This window comes from Arachis stenosperma, chromosome 2, assembly GCF_014773155.1.
Source record: "Arachis stenosperma cultivar V10309 chromosome 2, arast.V10309.gnm1.PFL2, whole genome shotgun sequence".
In the NCBI taxonomy this organism is placed as follows: domain Eukaryota; kingdom Viridiplantae; phylum Streptophyta; class Magnoliopsida; order Fabales; family Fabaceae; genus Arachis; species Arachis stenosperma.
This window is the reverse complement of record NC_080378.1, coordinates 118,574,573-118,588,222: the sequence shown is the minus strand read 5'-3', so window position 1 is coordinate 118,588,222 and position 13,650 is coordinate 118,574,573. Positions and strand designations below refer to the sequence as shown.

Genomic DNA, 13,650 nt, shown 5'->3' with positions numbered 1-13,650 from the left:
CAATGACTAGACTCTTATCTGATGGCCGATGAATTGCAATTTATTTTTTTGTTTTTTGTCTTTTTTTATAACAATCAAATAAACAAACTTCGCGGAAAGAAATAATATGTCGAAATAAGATTAGTGAGAATAAAAATTCTCAGCTACGGATAATAATTGTCCTCTGAAATCAGTAAATTATTGAAAAGGAAACATCATTTAGTACCTACCCCATGTGATTTTCTCCGAAGACCATAAACCTCATCAAGTCAATATTGCGAACCCTTTCCTCACCCATCACCTTTCTTTTATCCCATCTGATCTGCTTCACTTGAGATTCAACCATGGCTGAAAAACTTTATGGTGGAGCTTACCTCTCTCCCTTTGTTGATACTGTTTTGGACAACATGTCTTCAATACTTGAAGAAGACGACTCTTTCCTCGAAAGCAACAACTTGCTTGGAAGGTTACAGAATTGTCTGTATGATGTTGCACCTGTTCTTGATGATGCTGAGCTGAAGCAGTTCACTGACAAGAAAGTGAAGAAGTGGCTTGTTGATCTTCAAGATGCTCTCTTTATGGCGGATGACTTACTCGACGAACTCTCCACTAAAGCCGCTATTGCTGCCACTCAAATGGATCCAGGTAACTCTTCCTCCTGGTCTCGCCTTGTTGATTCATATATTGAGGATACTGGTGACATCGAATACATAGTTCGAAGACTAGAATCTGCTGTAGCACGCAAAATTTATCTTCGTTTGAAGGAGACCGCAAAGGTGGACATGTCATGGAGAATTCCATCCACATGTCTTGTTGAACCATCGGAGATATGTGGCAGGAAAGAAGACAAGGAGGCCATACTGAAGCTGTTGTTGGATGATGATGATGATGCTCATGGTGATTTATCTGTCATTCCCATTGTGGGCATGGGCGGAATAGGAAAGACTACTTTGGCCCAATTGCTTTACAATGACGATAAAATGAAGGGGAATTTTGATTTTCGAGGTTGGGTTTGTGTGTCCGAAGAGTTTGATGTCACTAAGGTCACCAAGACTATAATTGAGGCAATAACAAAGAGTCCTTGTAACTTGAATGATTTGAATTTACTTCAACAGGAATTAAAAGAAAAATTGTCAACGCGGAAATTCTTTGTTGTCTTTGATGACGCATGGAATGAGGATTATGAAGATTGGAATAGGCTTCTAAAACCTTTTCAGAATGGGGTTAAGGGGAGTAAAATTCTCATAACCACTAGAAGTAAAAAGTGGCTTCTGCCGCGCAAACGGTTTCACCACATGAACTAAGTTTATTGTCGGATGAAGATTGTTGGCTAGTATTTTCAAAACATGCACGCCTTTCCACTGACTCTATGGAAAATCCAATTCTGAGAAAAGTCGGCAAAGATATTGTAAAGAAGTGTGATGGATTGCCCTTGGCAGCTCAAGCCCTCGGAGGCCTATTGCGTGGAAATTCTGATGTCGAGTATTGGAAGCATATATTGAAGAGTGAGGTATGGAAATTCTCCAATGACAAGATAAAAGTTGTTCCGGCTTTAAGAATCAGTTATTATTATCTTCCTTCATGTCTGAAAGAGTGCTTTGTTTATTGCTCGTTGTATCCGAAGGATTATGAATTTGATAAAGATGAGCTCATCTTGTTATGGATGGCTCAGAATTTTTACAACCAACTGGGAGAAACACTTTAGAAGAAGTTGGTGATGAATATTTCAATGAATTAGTTGCGCGATCATTTTTGCAACCTCATAGTACTCTGACAAATATATTTGTGATGCATGATCTCGTACATGATTTGGCACTGATGTTTGGTGGAGAATTCTATTTTAGAGCGGAAGAGCTTCAGAATGCAGTTGAGGTTGATATTAAAACTCGTCATTTGTCCCATAATGCTAAAGGCAATTATCCAATCTCAAAACTGTTGGGAGTTTGTGACAGAATAAAACATACAAGAACATTTCTTGAAATCAATCTGGAATGGGGGATTCCATTCAACATGGAAAACGCACCTTTCATGTTGTTGTCACAGTTGAAGTACCTGAGAGCCTTGTCGTTCAATAGCTTTCCTCTAGAGTCTGTACCTGATTCAATAGGTGAGTTGATTCATTTGCGTTACTTGGATCTGTCCGAGACCTACATTGTTACATTGCCGGAGTCATTGGGTAACCTGTATAACTTGCAGACCTTGAAGTTGTATAGGTGTAGAAATCTGAAAATGCTACCTGTTTGCATGAAAGACCTTGTCAATTTGCGCCATCTTGATATTAGAGTGACTCAGTCATTGCATGAGATGCCGAAAGGCATGAGCCAGTTGAAAAATTTGCAGTTTTTAAGCGACTATGTTGTTGGGAAGCGTGAAGAGAACAAGATCACAGAATTGGGAGTACTTGCAGATCTACAGCAATCAATTTCCATTGCCGGTTTGGAGAATGTGGTGAACAGCAGTGAAGCTTCGATGGCAAGAATGTTTGATAAGGATGGCATTTGCTCTTTGGAGTTGAGTTGGTCGCCAGATGAAGATGAGAATGAAGTTGATTCCCAAATAGAAAGAGATATACTGAACGAGTTACAACCTCATTGTAATTTGAAAAAACTAGAAATCGAGGGTTATAGGGGTACAACCTTTCCAGATTGGTTGGGACATTCTTCCTACCACAACATCACCAGAGTAAAACTGGATGGTTGCAGGAATTGTTGTATGCTTCCTTCACTTGGACAATTGCCCTCTTTGAAGCACCTTGAAATTGGATTTTTTGAAAGTCTGGGGATTGTGGGTGCTGAGTTTTACTTTTACGAGAACGATGAATCTTGTGTGGAGACACCACCATTTCAAAAGCTTGAAACTCTTTTGTTTAAGTCAATGCCTTGCTGGAAGGAGTGGCGTTCATTGGTGTTCAATGCATTTCCTCGACTTAGGGAGCTTACCATATGGAAGTGTCCGTCGTTGAGAGGAGATTTGCCCATTCATCTATCATCTTTGCAATCACTTAAGATTGAGAAGTGCGATGAGCTGAGTTGTTGTGTTCCAAGGGCTCCTGCGATTACCACTCTTTCAATTTCAGGAAAGCATCTAGTGGGGTCCGTGGTGGAGGCCATTACCAACACGCAACTCACTTGCCTCACTTCTCTACGCATCTCAGATTGTTCCTCCCACATATGGTTTCCAGTGAGTGCTATTCCCCCATCACTACAAGAGTTGTGGATACGGGATTGCAGAAAATTAGAATTCGAAATGGATGGCCAACACCACTCACTTCAGGAACTATACATACGTAGCAGCTGTGATTCACTTGCGTCCTTCTCCTTGTTGGATTCCTTTCCGAATCTCGTGCGTATTCATATCAATTACTGTGGAAACATGGAGTCTATTGTGGTGTCACGCTCTCTTTCATGTCTCCGTTATTTATGGATCAACCATTGTGGGAGTATGAAATCCGTGTCGACGATATGGATGGCAGCACCTCAGCTAGAGCATCTCGAATTAGTGGGTTGCCCAGAGATCGATTTGTCTGCTCCAGGGGTTCCACACCGTAGCCTCAGATATCTTGGAATCAGCTACTGCGAGAAACTAGTGAGCACTGCAGTTTTCATGAATTCACAATTTCAAGGGCTTATTCATCTTTCGATTGAAGGTGAATATAAGGAGAGTGTGAAGTGCCTCCCAAAGGAAGGTTGGTTGCCTGCCTCACTTGAGTCTCTGGAACTCAAACGCATTAAAAGTGTGGAGACGTTGGAATGCAAGGGACTTGCCCACCTCACCTCCCTCCAACATTTAACTATTAATGAATGTCCCAAGTTGGAGAATATGGAGGGTGAAAAGCTGCCTGCCTCTCTAACACAACTCAACATCTGGGGAAGCCCTTTGCTGGGCAAACGGTGTGAGATGAAGGATCCACAGCTTTGGCCCAAAATCTCCCACATCCCTGCCATTCAAGTTGATGGCAGATGGATTTGGTAATCCAACAACTTCAACAGGTACATACACAACATTGTTTTCTGCACTAACATTTATACTCTGCATATAAAGTGACTCACTAGCTTTTCATTCTTCATCTGCTTTACAACGTTCTTACTCCACATTGTTCATCAAGAGTATTCATTCATTGCAGTACTCTTACATCCTTTGATACTTCTTCAGACCCTTAGGCATTGGAGTTGGGACATGATGAAATTAGGTTCTTCTTCCACCCTTGATTTAATATTCCTTTTGAATACTCAGAAAGAATGCTGTATCTTACAGTGCTTCATATGTTGCATACCATCAACTATGCCGCAAAGTATCGTATATTATTTTGATTTAATATTTGTTCTCTTTTCTTTCGTTTTATTGTTGATGGTTGATGGATTCCTCAATAAGAGAATGACGTTAGTGGTAATTGAAAAAACTTAGAATCCTATATGATTGGCTCTAAATTCTTTTATATTTCGTTGAATTGTGCTATTTTTTTGAGCCTTTTTACCAAAAGAAAGTTCATGCAAGATAATTGATTTATCTAAACAAAATTTACCATAGTTTATGGTTGAAAAATGAATTGTGCTTTTGTTTTTCTGATATGTAGATAAAGTGTGGGTATAATCTAACTCTTCATTGCACCATTCGTTACATGAACGGTTTCTATTCTCATATAGTTTTTGTTTGGAGCTAGAGAGTACTTCTTGTGTGCCAGATGTAAGGGTGGTATTTTCAGTGGTGTTATGAACTAATAAACACCTGCATTGCATTACTTCTTTCATGTATCTTCTTTTTTTTTTTTCCCAACTTTTGCTGCTGACAACTTATACATTGAAGTTTATTACAACAATGACTGCTTTTTCTTTTGTTCTGTTGATAAGATGATGAAATCTACCGCGAGGAAAGTGTACAGTATACCCTTGAAGTATACCAGCTCATATGGGAAACAATTCAATATTCGCTTATCCAAAGGCAGAACTGAGATTGAGGCTGCTGATAAGCAAAGAAGGGAGTGCTCTGATATAGGCATCACAATTGGTGCAACAATTTGAAGTTCTTTATGAGGTTCAAGATCCTTGAGAATGCCAAACGGACACTCTCAAGGATAATAGAAGTCGCGCTGCGACTCCTTCTAAAGAAGTGGCTAGGAATCAGTAAAGAAACTTGATATCATGGTCACTGAGATCTCCATTGATCTGAGTTTGAATTACAAATATTGTTCACTCACTGTTTGTGGTGTATGCTTTCCTTTCCTTTAAGTACTTCATAGTTCTTATGTTAGTAAGTAATGTGTGATTAGTTGTAACATGGAAAGGGATAACTTAGTTGTACTTGAAGAAGAGAGTATTCAATAAATAGTAGATGTTTTTGGCCCCAGTCCTATTCCTTGATGGCAATGCCGAAGGGGATAGAGGCTGGTCCTTAACCAGGCACTTGATGGCTATGCTGGAGAGTCTTTGGTTGGGGGGTTATTTTTCAAAAAAGAATAAAAGGTGTAAGATGGAAAGATGTTTATGGTTAACAAGAAGTCAAGAATGAAGAATTACTTCTTCCAGTGGCTTAATTGTGGTTTATTTGGCCATGTTCTTTGTTTTCTTTTATGCACTGGAAATAAGTAAGATTGCCTACTTTTCCTTAAAATTATTATACTTGATCAACTGAATGTGTGGTGAGACACCAAAAAGAGAAAAAAAACCGAATGTGTGGTGAAAACCTGCAAATCTTATTTGGGTTATGATTATAATAAATTCTCTTATTCTAACATAAAAAAACCATTTAGTTTCTAAATTTAAAAAGAATGGTTAGAAAAGATCTTGTTTACATGATGAAGTTACGGGTGCTGAAAACCACGACATAAAAACAAAAGGAAGAGTTAAGAGAATGAAGTGGGAAAATCTTATTGAAGATAAAATATTAGGAGGCTACTCAAATAAAGATGCTAAAAACGTCTTTTTTTAAAGATGTTTTTATGTTGTATTTTAATTAGTTTCTGTATAAGTTATTCGGTGTTCCTCATCACATATTATTAAATTCCTCAAAAGATTTTCTTTCCAAAAATAATAAAAATATTTAATTTGGACTAAAACAAAAAAGGTAATAAATTAACTATTAATTTTTTTTAAAAAATTATTTACATAAAAAAATATATCACACTCATCAATATATATATATATATATATAAAACAAGTTCAAACCTCTTAAAATTTTTATAAATAAAAAAATAATTAATTTATATTCGTACAATATATAAAATAATTACTATATTATTATTATATTATAGATTAAAATTTACTAATTTAATTTTTTTTTATTTTTAATATAAGCATTAGAAATAAATAAAATTTTTATAACTAAATATAGTGTAACAAACTATATATAATATTAATTAGTTCTTAAAAAATTCTAAGAAAATAATTTCTTTCATTTTAGTAAAATAACTATTTATTAAAATAGATAAATTAATTATTTTCTTCTCATATACAGTTTTTTTAAGACATAAAAATAATTAATTAGGACATTGATTAAGATAATTAAAGTCACTATTTCATTAAATTTTTAATTTAAAGAAAAATTCTAGTTAATTTTGGTATAGAAATTTCGAATTTGAAAACATTGATAAAAATTATGTTGAATTTTGATTTATTTGATTCTCATTTAAATTAATCACTACATAAGTTAAAGTTCTATTTTGAAGTTATATTCGAGCTTTAATATGATTTTTAAAGTTTCAATTTACTTAGTTTAATTTTTTAACTTAGGTATCTGTGACTCATATTAGGATTTTAAGTGTTTAGTTGAAAAAAAAATAAGATAAAAAATTTTAATTGTCACATCAAATAGTCGCTAGAATGTATAATGTAGCAGTCGTTAGTCCATCTCAGCATGTCGTTAACGATTTTTGTGAGACAATGACCAAAATAAGATTAAGAACCAATGTGAGTCATAACTATTAAGTTGGGAGACTAAATTGAGTAAATCGAAATTTTTGAAATTAGATTGAAACATAGTTGTTAGAACCGAACCAGTAATCGAACGGGCCAAACTACTGGTTTATTGGTTTATTGGTTCAACCGATAAATCACTAGTTGAACCGATAAAACCGGTCACACGTAAATATAAATTATAAAATAGTTAAAAATTTAAAATTAAAATTTGAAATACATATCTTCACTAAAATTTTATGAAGAATCAAGTCTCAACTTCTAAAAATAACTGATATAATAAAACCATAAAATTTTAATACTACAATAGTATCTTATTTTGACATAATAAAAAAATAATTAATTCACAAAGCCTATCATCTAACTATAATATCAGTAAATTTTAACACTAATATCAAAACAAATAACCTTAATCACAATACTAGCAATAAAATAGATAAAGTAAATTAATAAATTTTTAGTGGCTATGAGATGCCGAAAGGCATGAGCCAGTTGAAAAATTTGCAGTTTTTAAGCGACTATGTTGTTGGGAAGCGTGAAGAGAACAAGATCACAGAATTGGGAGCACTTGCAGATCTACACCAATCAATTTCCATTGCCGGTTTGGAGAATGTGGTGAACAGCAGTGAAGCTTCGATGGCAAGAATGTTTGATAAGGATGGCATTTGCTCTTTGGAGTTGAGTTGGTCGCCAGATGAAGATGAGAATGAAGTTGATTCCCAAATAGAAAGAGATATACTCGACAAGTTACAACCTCACACTAATTTGAAAGAACTAGAAATCCGGGGTTACAGGGGTACAACATTTTCAGATTGGTTAGGAAGTTCTTCCTACCGCAACATCACATATCTAAGGCTGGATGGTTGCAGGAATTGTTGTATGCTTCCTTCATTTGGACAACTGCCCTCTTTGAAGGGCTTAAGAATTTCAAATTTTGAAAGTGTGGAAATTGTGGGTGCTGAGTTTTACTTTTACCAGAACGATGAATCTTGTTTGGAGACTCCATTTCCAAAGCTTGAAAGCCTTTCGTTTTCATCAATGCCTTGCTGGAAGGAGTGGCGTTCAATGGAGTTGAATGCATTTCCTCGACTTAGGAAGCTTACCATAATGGAGTGTCCGATGTTGAGAGGAGATTTGCCAAATCAACTTCCATCTTTGCAATCACTTTGGATTGAGAAGTGCGTTGAGGTGAGTTGTTGTGTTCCAAGGGCTCCTGCGATTACCACTCTTTCAATTTCAGGAAAGCATCTAGTGGGGTCTGTGGTGGAGGCCATTACCAACACGCAACTGACTTGCCTCACTTCTTTATGGATCTCAGGTTGTTCCTCCCACATATGGTTTCCAGTGAGTGCTATTCCCCCATCACTACACCGCTTGACGATTCAGGAATGCAGAGAATTAGAATTCGAAATGGATGGCCAACACCACTCACTTCAGGAACTATACATACGTAGCAGCTGTGATTCACTTGCGTCCTTCTCCTTGTTGGATTCCTTTCCGAATCTCGTGCGTGTTGAGATCATGTACTGTAGAAACATGGAGTCTATTGTGGTGTCACGCTCTCTTTCATGTCTCCGTTATTTATGGATCAACCATTGTGGGAGTTTGAAATCCGTGTCAACGATATGGATGGCAGCACCTCAGCTACAGCGTCTCTCATTAGTGGGTTGCCCAGAGGTTGATTTGTCTCCTACAGGGGATGGGGATCCACACCGTAGCCTCGGATCTCTTGAAATCAGCTACTGCGAGAAACTAGTGAGCACTGCAGCATTCATGAATTCACAATTTCAAGGGCTTATTGATCTTTGGATTGAAGGTGAATGTGAGAGTGTGAAGTGTCTCCCCAAGGAAGGTTGGTTGCCTGCCTCCCTTGAGTCTCTCACACTGGAAGGCATTAAAAGTGTGGAGACGTTGGAATGCAAGGGACTTGCCCACCTCACCTCCCTCCATGAATTATCTATTTATGAATGTCCCAAGTTGGAGAATATGGAGGGTGAAAAGCTGCCTGCCTCTCTAATACAACTCAGCGTCAGTCGTAGCCCTTTGCTGGGTAAACGGTGCGAGATGAAGGACCTACAGCTTTGGCCCAAAATCTCCCACATCCCTGCCATTCGAGTTGATAATAGATGGATTTGGTAATCCAACAACTTCAACAGGTAACTCTTTCTCTCTCTCACAACGTTATTCTGTATTTCCCCAAATACATTTGTTTTCTGCACTAACATTTATACTCTCTCACAATGTTGTTCTTACTCTACATTCTTGTTAATGTCTTGTATCATTCCTTACCAACACAGTTAACATTTTGTACACTCTCACACAGCTTATCCATGGAGCCAACAACATAAAAGTCTGCAGTTAAAGTTTTGCTTTTGTTGCATCAAGCCTATTCACTCATTGCAGTACTCTTACATGCTTTGATACTTGCTTCAGACCCTTAGGCATGGGAGTTGGGACATGATGAAATTAGGTTCTTCTTCCAACCTTGATTTAATATTCCTTTTGAATACTCAGAAAGAATGCTGTATCTTACAGTGCTTCATATGTTGCATACCATCAACTATGCAGCGAAGTATCGTATATTATTTTGATTTAATATTTGTTCTCTTTTCTTTCGTTTTATTGTTGATGGATTCCTCAATAAGAGAATGACGTTAGTGGTAATTGAAAAAACTGACAATCTTATATGATTGGCTCTAAATTCTTTTATATTTCATTGAAGTGTGCTATTTCTTTGAGCCTTTTTTACCAAAAGAAAGTTCACGCAAGATGATTGATTTATCTAAACAAAATTTCCCATAGTTCATGGTTGAAAGATGAATGGTGCTTTTGTTTCTCTGATATGTAGATAAAGTGCAGGTATAATCTAACTCCTCATTGCTGTTAGTGCTGTTAATTCATTGCACCATTCCTTACATACACGGTTTCTATTCTCATGTAGTTTTTGTTTGGAGCTAGAGAGTACTTCTTGTGTGCCAGATGTAAGGGTGGTATTTTCGGTGGTGTTATGAACTAGTAAACACCTGCATTGCATTACTTCTTTCATGTTTTTTTTTTTTTCCCCCAACTTTTGCTGCTGACAACTTATACATTGAAGTTTATTACAACATTGACTGCTTTTTCTTTTGTTCTGTTGATAAGATGATGAAATCTACCGTGGGGGAAGTGTACAGTGTACCCTTGAAGGATACAGCTCATATGGGAAACAATTCAATATTCGCTCATCCAAAGGCAGAACTGAGATTGAGGCTGCTGATAAGCAAAGAAGGGAGTGCTCTGATATAAGCATCACAATTGGTGCAACAATTTGAAGTTCTTTATGAGGTTCAAGATCCTTGAGAATTCCAAACGGACACTCTCGAGGAGAATAGAAGTCGCGCTACGACTGCTTCTAAAGAAGTGGCTAGGAATCAGTAAAGAAACTTGATATCATGATCACTGAGATCTCCATTTGATCTGAGTTTGAATTACAAATATTGTTCACTCACTGTTCGTGGTGTATGCTTTCCTTTCCTTTAAGTACTTCATAGTTCTTATGTTAGTAAGTAATGTGTGATTTGTTGTAACTTAGTTGTACTTGAAGAAGAGAGTATTCAATAAATAGTAGATGTTTTTGGCCCCAGTCTGATTCCCTGATGGCAATGCCGAAGGGGGATAGAGGCTGGTCCTTAACCAGGCACTTGATGGCTATGCCGGAGAGTCTTTGGTTGGGGGGTTATTTTTCAAAAAAGAATAAAAGGTGTAAGATGGAAAGATGTTTATGGTTAACAAGAAGTTAAGAATGAAGAATTACTTCTTCCAGTGGCTTAATTGCGGTTTATTTGGCACTGTTCTTTGTTTTCTTTTATGCACTGGAAATAATTAAGATTGCCTACTTTCCCTTAAAATTATTATACTTGATCAACTGAATGTGTGGTGAGACACCAAAAAAAAAAAAAAAGAATGCGTGGCGAAAACTTGCAAATCTTCTCTGGGTTATGATTATAATAAATTTTCTTATTCTAACATAAAAAAACCATTTAGTTTCTAAATTTAAAAAGAATGGTTAGAAAAGATCTTGTTTACATGATGAAGTTACAAGTGCTGAAAACTACGACATAAAAGCAAAAGGAAGAGTTAAGAGAATGAAGTGGAAAAATTTTATTGAAGATAAAATATTAAGGGTATCATGTCAATGGTTTTATACATTTAGATACAAGAGATTTTGTTAAGTGCTCTACAAGTATTTGAATATGTCAAAAATGTATATCATTTTTCTTTTATAGGAAAGATTTAGTAAATGATACTTTGTGAATTTTTTGTTGGCAACTATTTGTAGATTGTATTAATCTGTAATTGTTTCTATTAACACTACATTATATTGCAAAGGGTATATCAGTTGTACTAATCAGTGCTATTAATTTCCACTGACAATAAAGAAAGAAATACAATTGAAGTGAAACTTCTAGAGCACAGTTTTCTTTTGGTCTTACTAATTTCATGAATGTTTAAATTAAGTCTACTTAACAGTATGTTATTAAACATTTTTGAAAGTGTGCTAATTTTGACCTGATATTTTTCCCATTCACATATGTCGAATTTGGAAAACTTGAATCTAATTGAAATGATGATCAAACATTGTTAAAATATAAAGTAAAAAATTATTAATATTTAAACAATTAAATTACTTCCAATTGTTTGGTTGATGTTTTTGTTAGTGTGCAAGAAGAATAAATTAATTTCCTATTGGGCCAAAAAGCTAGAACAGTCCAATTTGATCAATAAATTAATTTAACCTTGTGCAAAATTAAATCATTAAAAGTAGCTTAACTCTTAGATTGAGACAAGTCCAAATCACAAGCCCATGGACTAATATTGGCAAAGCAAAAGAAAAAAAAGGAAGTGGCCCAAGGACTTTAAGCATGCTACGGTACCTACTCCTATGGACTAATGGATTTCAAATTTTAACTCAATTAAGTTCATGTCTTGGTAACTGAAAAGAAAAAATTCAATTTGGTTAATTGTATGCATAGGTAATAGAAACTCAAAATTAAATTGAGTTTATTGTGCATTGAAAGCTTTGTCTCTTCTCTCTCATCTCTCTTTGCATTCAGTCATATCATTAGTCAAAAAAGAAGATAGAAGAAAGAAGTTATCAGAAGAAAAAGTAAAGTAACAGAGAAGCCTATGGAAGAAAGGCTGTGAAGAAGGAAGATCAGAAAAAAGGCATGGCAAGATTTTTGCCATTGAAGGCAAGATTTGAAAAAGAGCTTCAAGATTTTCGAAGCCAAAAATAGAAGCAATCCGCCTCTGTCAGAGAAGAAGATCTCAGTTGCAAAAACTCACTTCCATTTTTATTCATCAAAGAAAGAAGGTAGGCGCCGAGCTATACGTAGGAAGAAGCAAAAATGGAAAGCACGGAGTTGTCCTGGGTCAGATGTTCATCAAGGGTTCAAATTCTTTCTTGGAGCCAAAGACAAGATCAAGGATTCAGATTGAAGGAGCTTAATGAAAAAGGTTGAGAGAGGTACATGCATGTTGGTTTTTGGTTTTCCTTCTCTCTTCTCTCTGTCCGAATTGCTGCTATTTTTGGTTGGAGAAGAAGTTGCTTGATTGAACCGGTTTCAACCTTGAAAGCTTTCCCTTCTATAATAAGGGTGAACAGCCAAGGGTTGAGATCAATGAGAGAAAGTGAAAAGCACAGAGTTCTCATAACTACCCAAACTTCATGAGTTCTTCTCCTTCAATATTGTTCATTTTGTTTTCTTTTTCTTAGTATTGTCTATCTAGATCTCATGGTAAAAGACAAACATGATGAGATTTATAAGAAAAAGTCAATGAAAGGAAAAAGGCAGTGATCAATATTAGAGAAAAAGCCATAGATGTCTAAGAGTTTCTTTGTACATATGTATGTTGTGTTTCATGATTCTGTGGGATTCCCTTGCAAGTTGGTTAGCACTTTGCGATTGAAAGCTAGGTTTTGAGTCCTAGTCAAATTTAGATTGGGTGTAAAATCTGGGTTTGTCCCTGATAAGCTTGGGTAGATCCTAGAGAAAGAATTGGTGTTTGTAATCTTGTAAAAGATAGTGAAATTCCATCATTGTTGTAGTGGAGACTAGATGTAGGCTGCATTGCATTTAGCAGCTGAATCAAGATACTTCTTGGTGTGATTCTCTCTTCTCTGCTTCTTCTCTATTTCTGGTTCGCAGGAGACAAAAATGAAAAATGTCTCTCAACTTGTTACGAGATAAAACAAAAATGTCTCTTAACTTGTTATGAGACAAAAAGTGAAAATATCTCCTGAAGTTCCTTTAAAGGTCAGAAAGTAATTTTCAACAAAAAGGGAGACTAAGATTCAACTCCCCCTTCTCTTAGCTACTGATTACCATCAATTGGTATCAAAACTTGGTCTCAAAGAGATCAAGCTTTGCAACTTGGAAAAAAGATCCTGATGGCAGTTAACAGTGGCCCGAATCTGGTAGTCTATACTCTGACAGAAGGGCAGTGAAGTAACAGACCCCCATTCTTCAATGGGAAAAACTACAGCTACTGGAAAGAAAGAATGAAGATCTTTATTCAGTCTGTAGATTATAGGCTTTGGAAGATAATCCTGGAAGGTCCACAATTTCCAACCACCACTGGAGCTGATGGAGTGGTTGTTCCTAAGGTTGAGGCCGACTGGAATGAAGATGACAGAAAGAAAATAGAACTCAACGCTAAAGCTGTCAACTTGCTCAACTGTGCAGTCAGCTTCGAGGAATACCGACAGGTATCAAGATGCCCA

The 13,650-nt window shown here is 36.2% G+C and overlaps 1 protein-coding gene and 1 pseudogene across 1 annotated transcript; both read left to right on the top strand.

Annotated features, from left to right (window-relative positions):
* Window positions 1–185: 185 nt before the first annotated feature.
* On the top strand, window positions 186–5,334 carry LOC130961531 (putative disease resistance RPP13-like protein 1; annotated as a pseudogene).
* Window positions 5,335–7,358: 2,024 nt separating this feature from the next.
* LOC130963600 (putative disease resistance protein RGA3) lies at window positions 7,359–9,026 on the top strand. Its single transcript, XM_057889701.1, has one exon. It carries the CDS (start codon window positions 7,359–7,361, stop codon window positions 9,024–9,026), a length of 1,668 nt encoding a protein of 555 aa, XP_057745684.1.
* Window positions 9,027–13,650: the final 4,624 nt, after the last annotated feature.

Bases quoted from the DNA above. Each gene is read 5' to 3' on its own strand.
- LOC130963600 (XM_057889701.1), top strand. From the start codon at position 7,359: ATGCCGAAAGGCATGAGCCAGTTGAAAAATTTGCAGTTTTTAAGCGAC.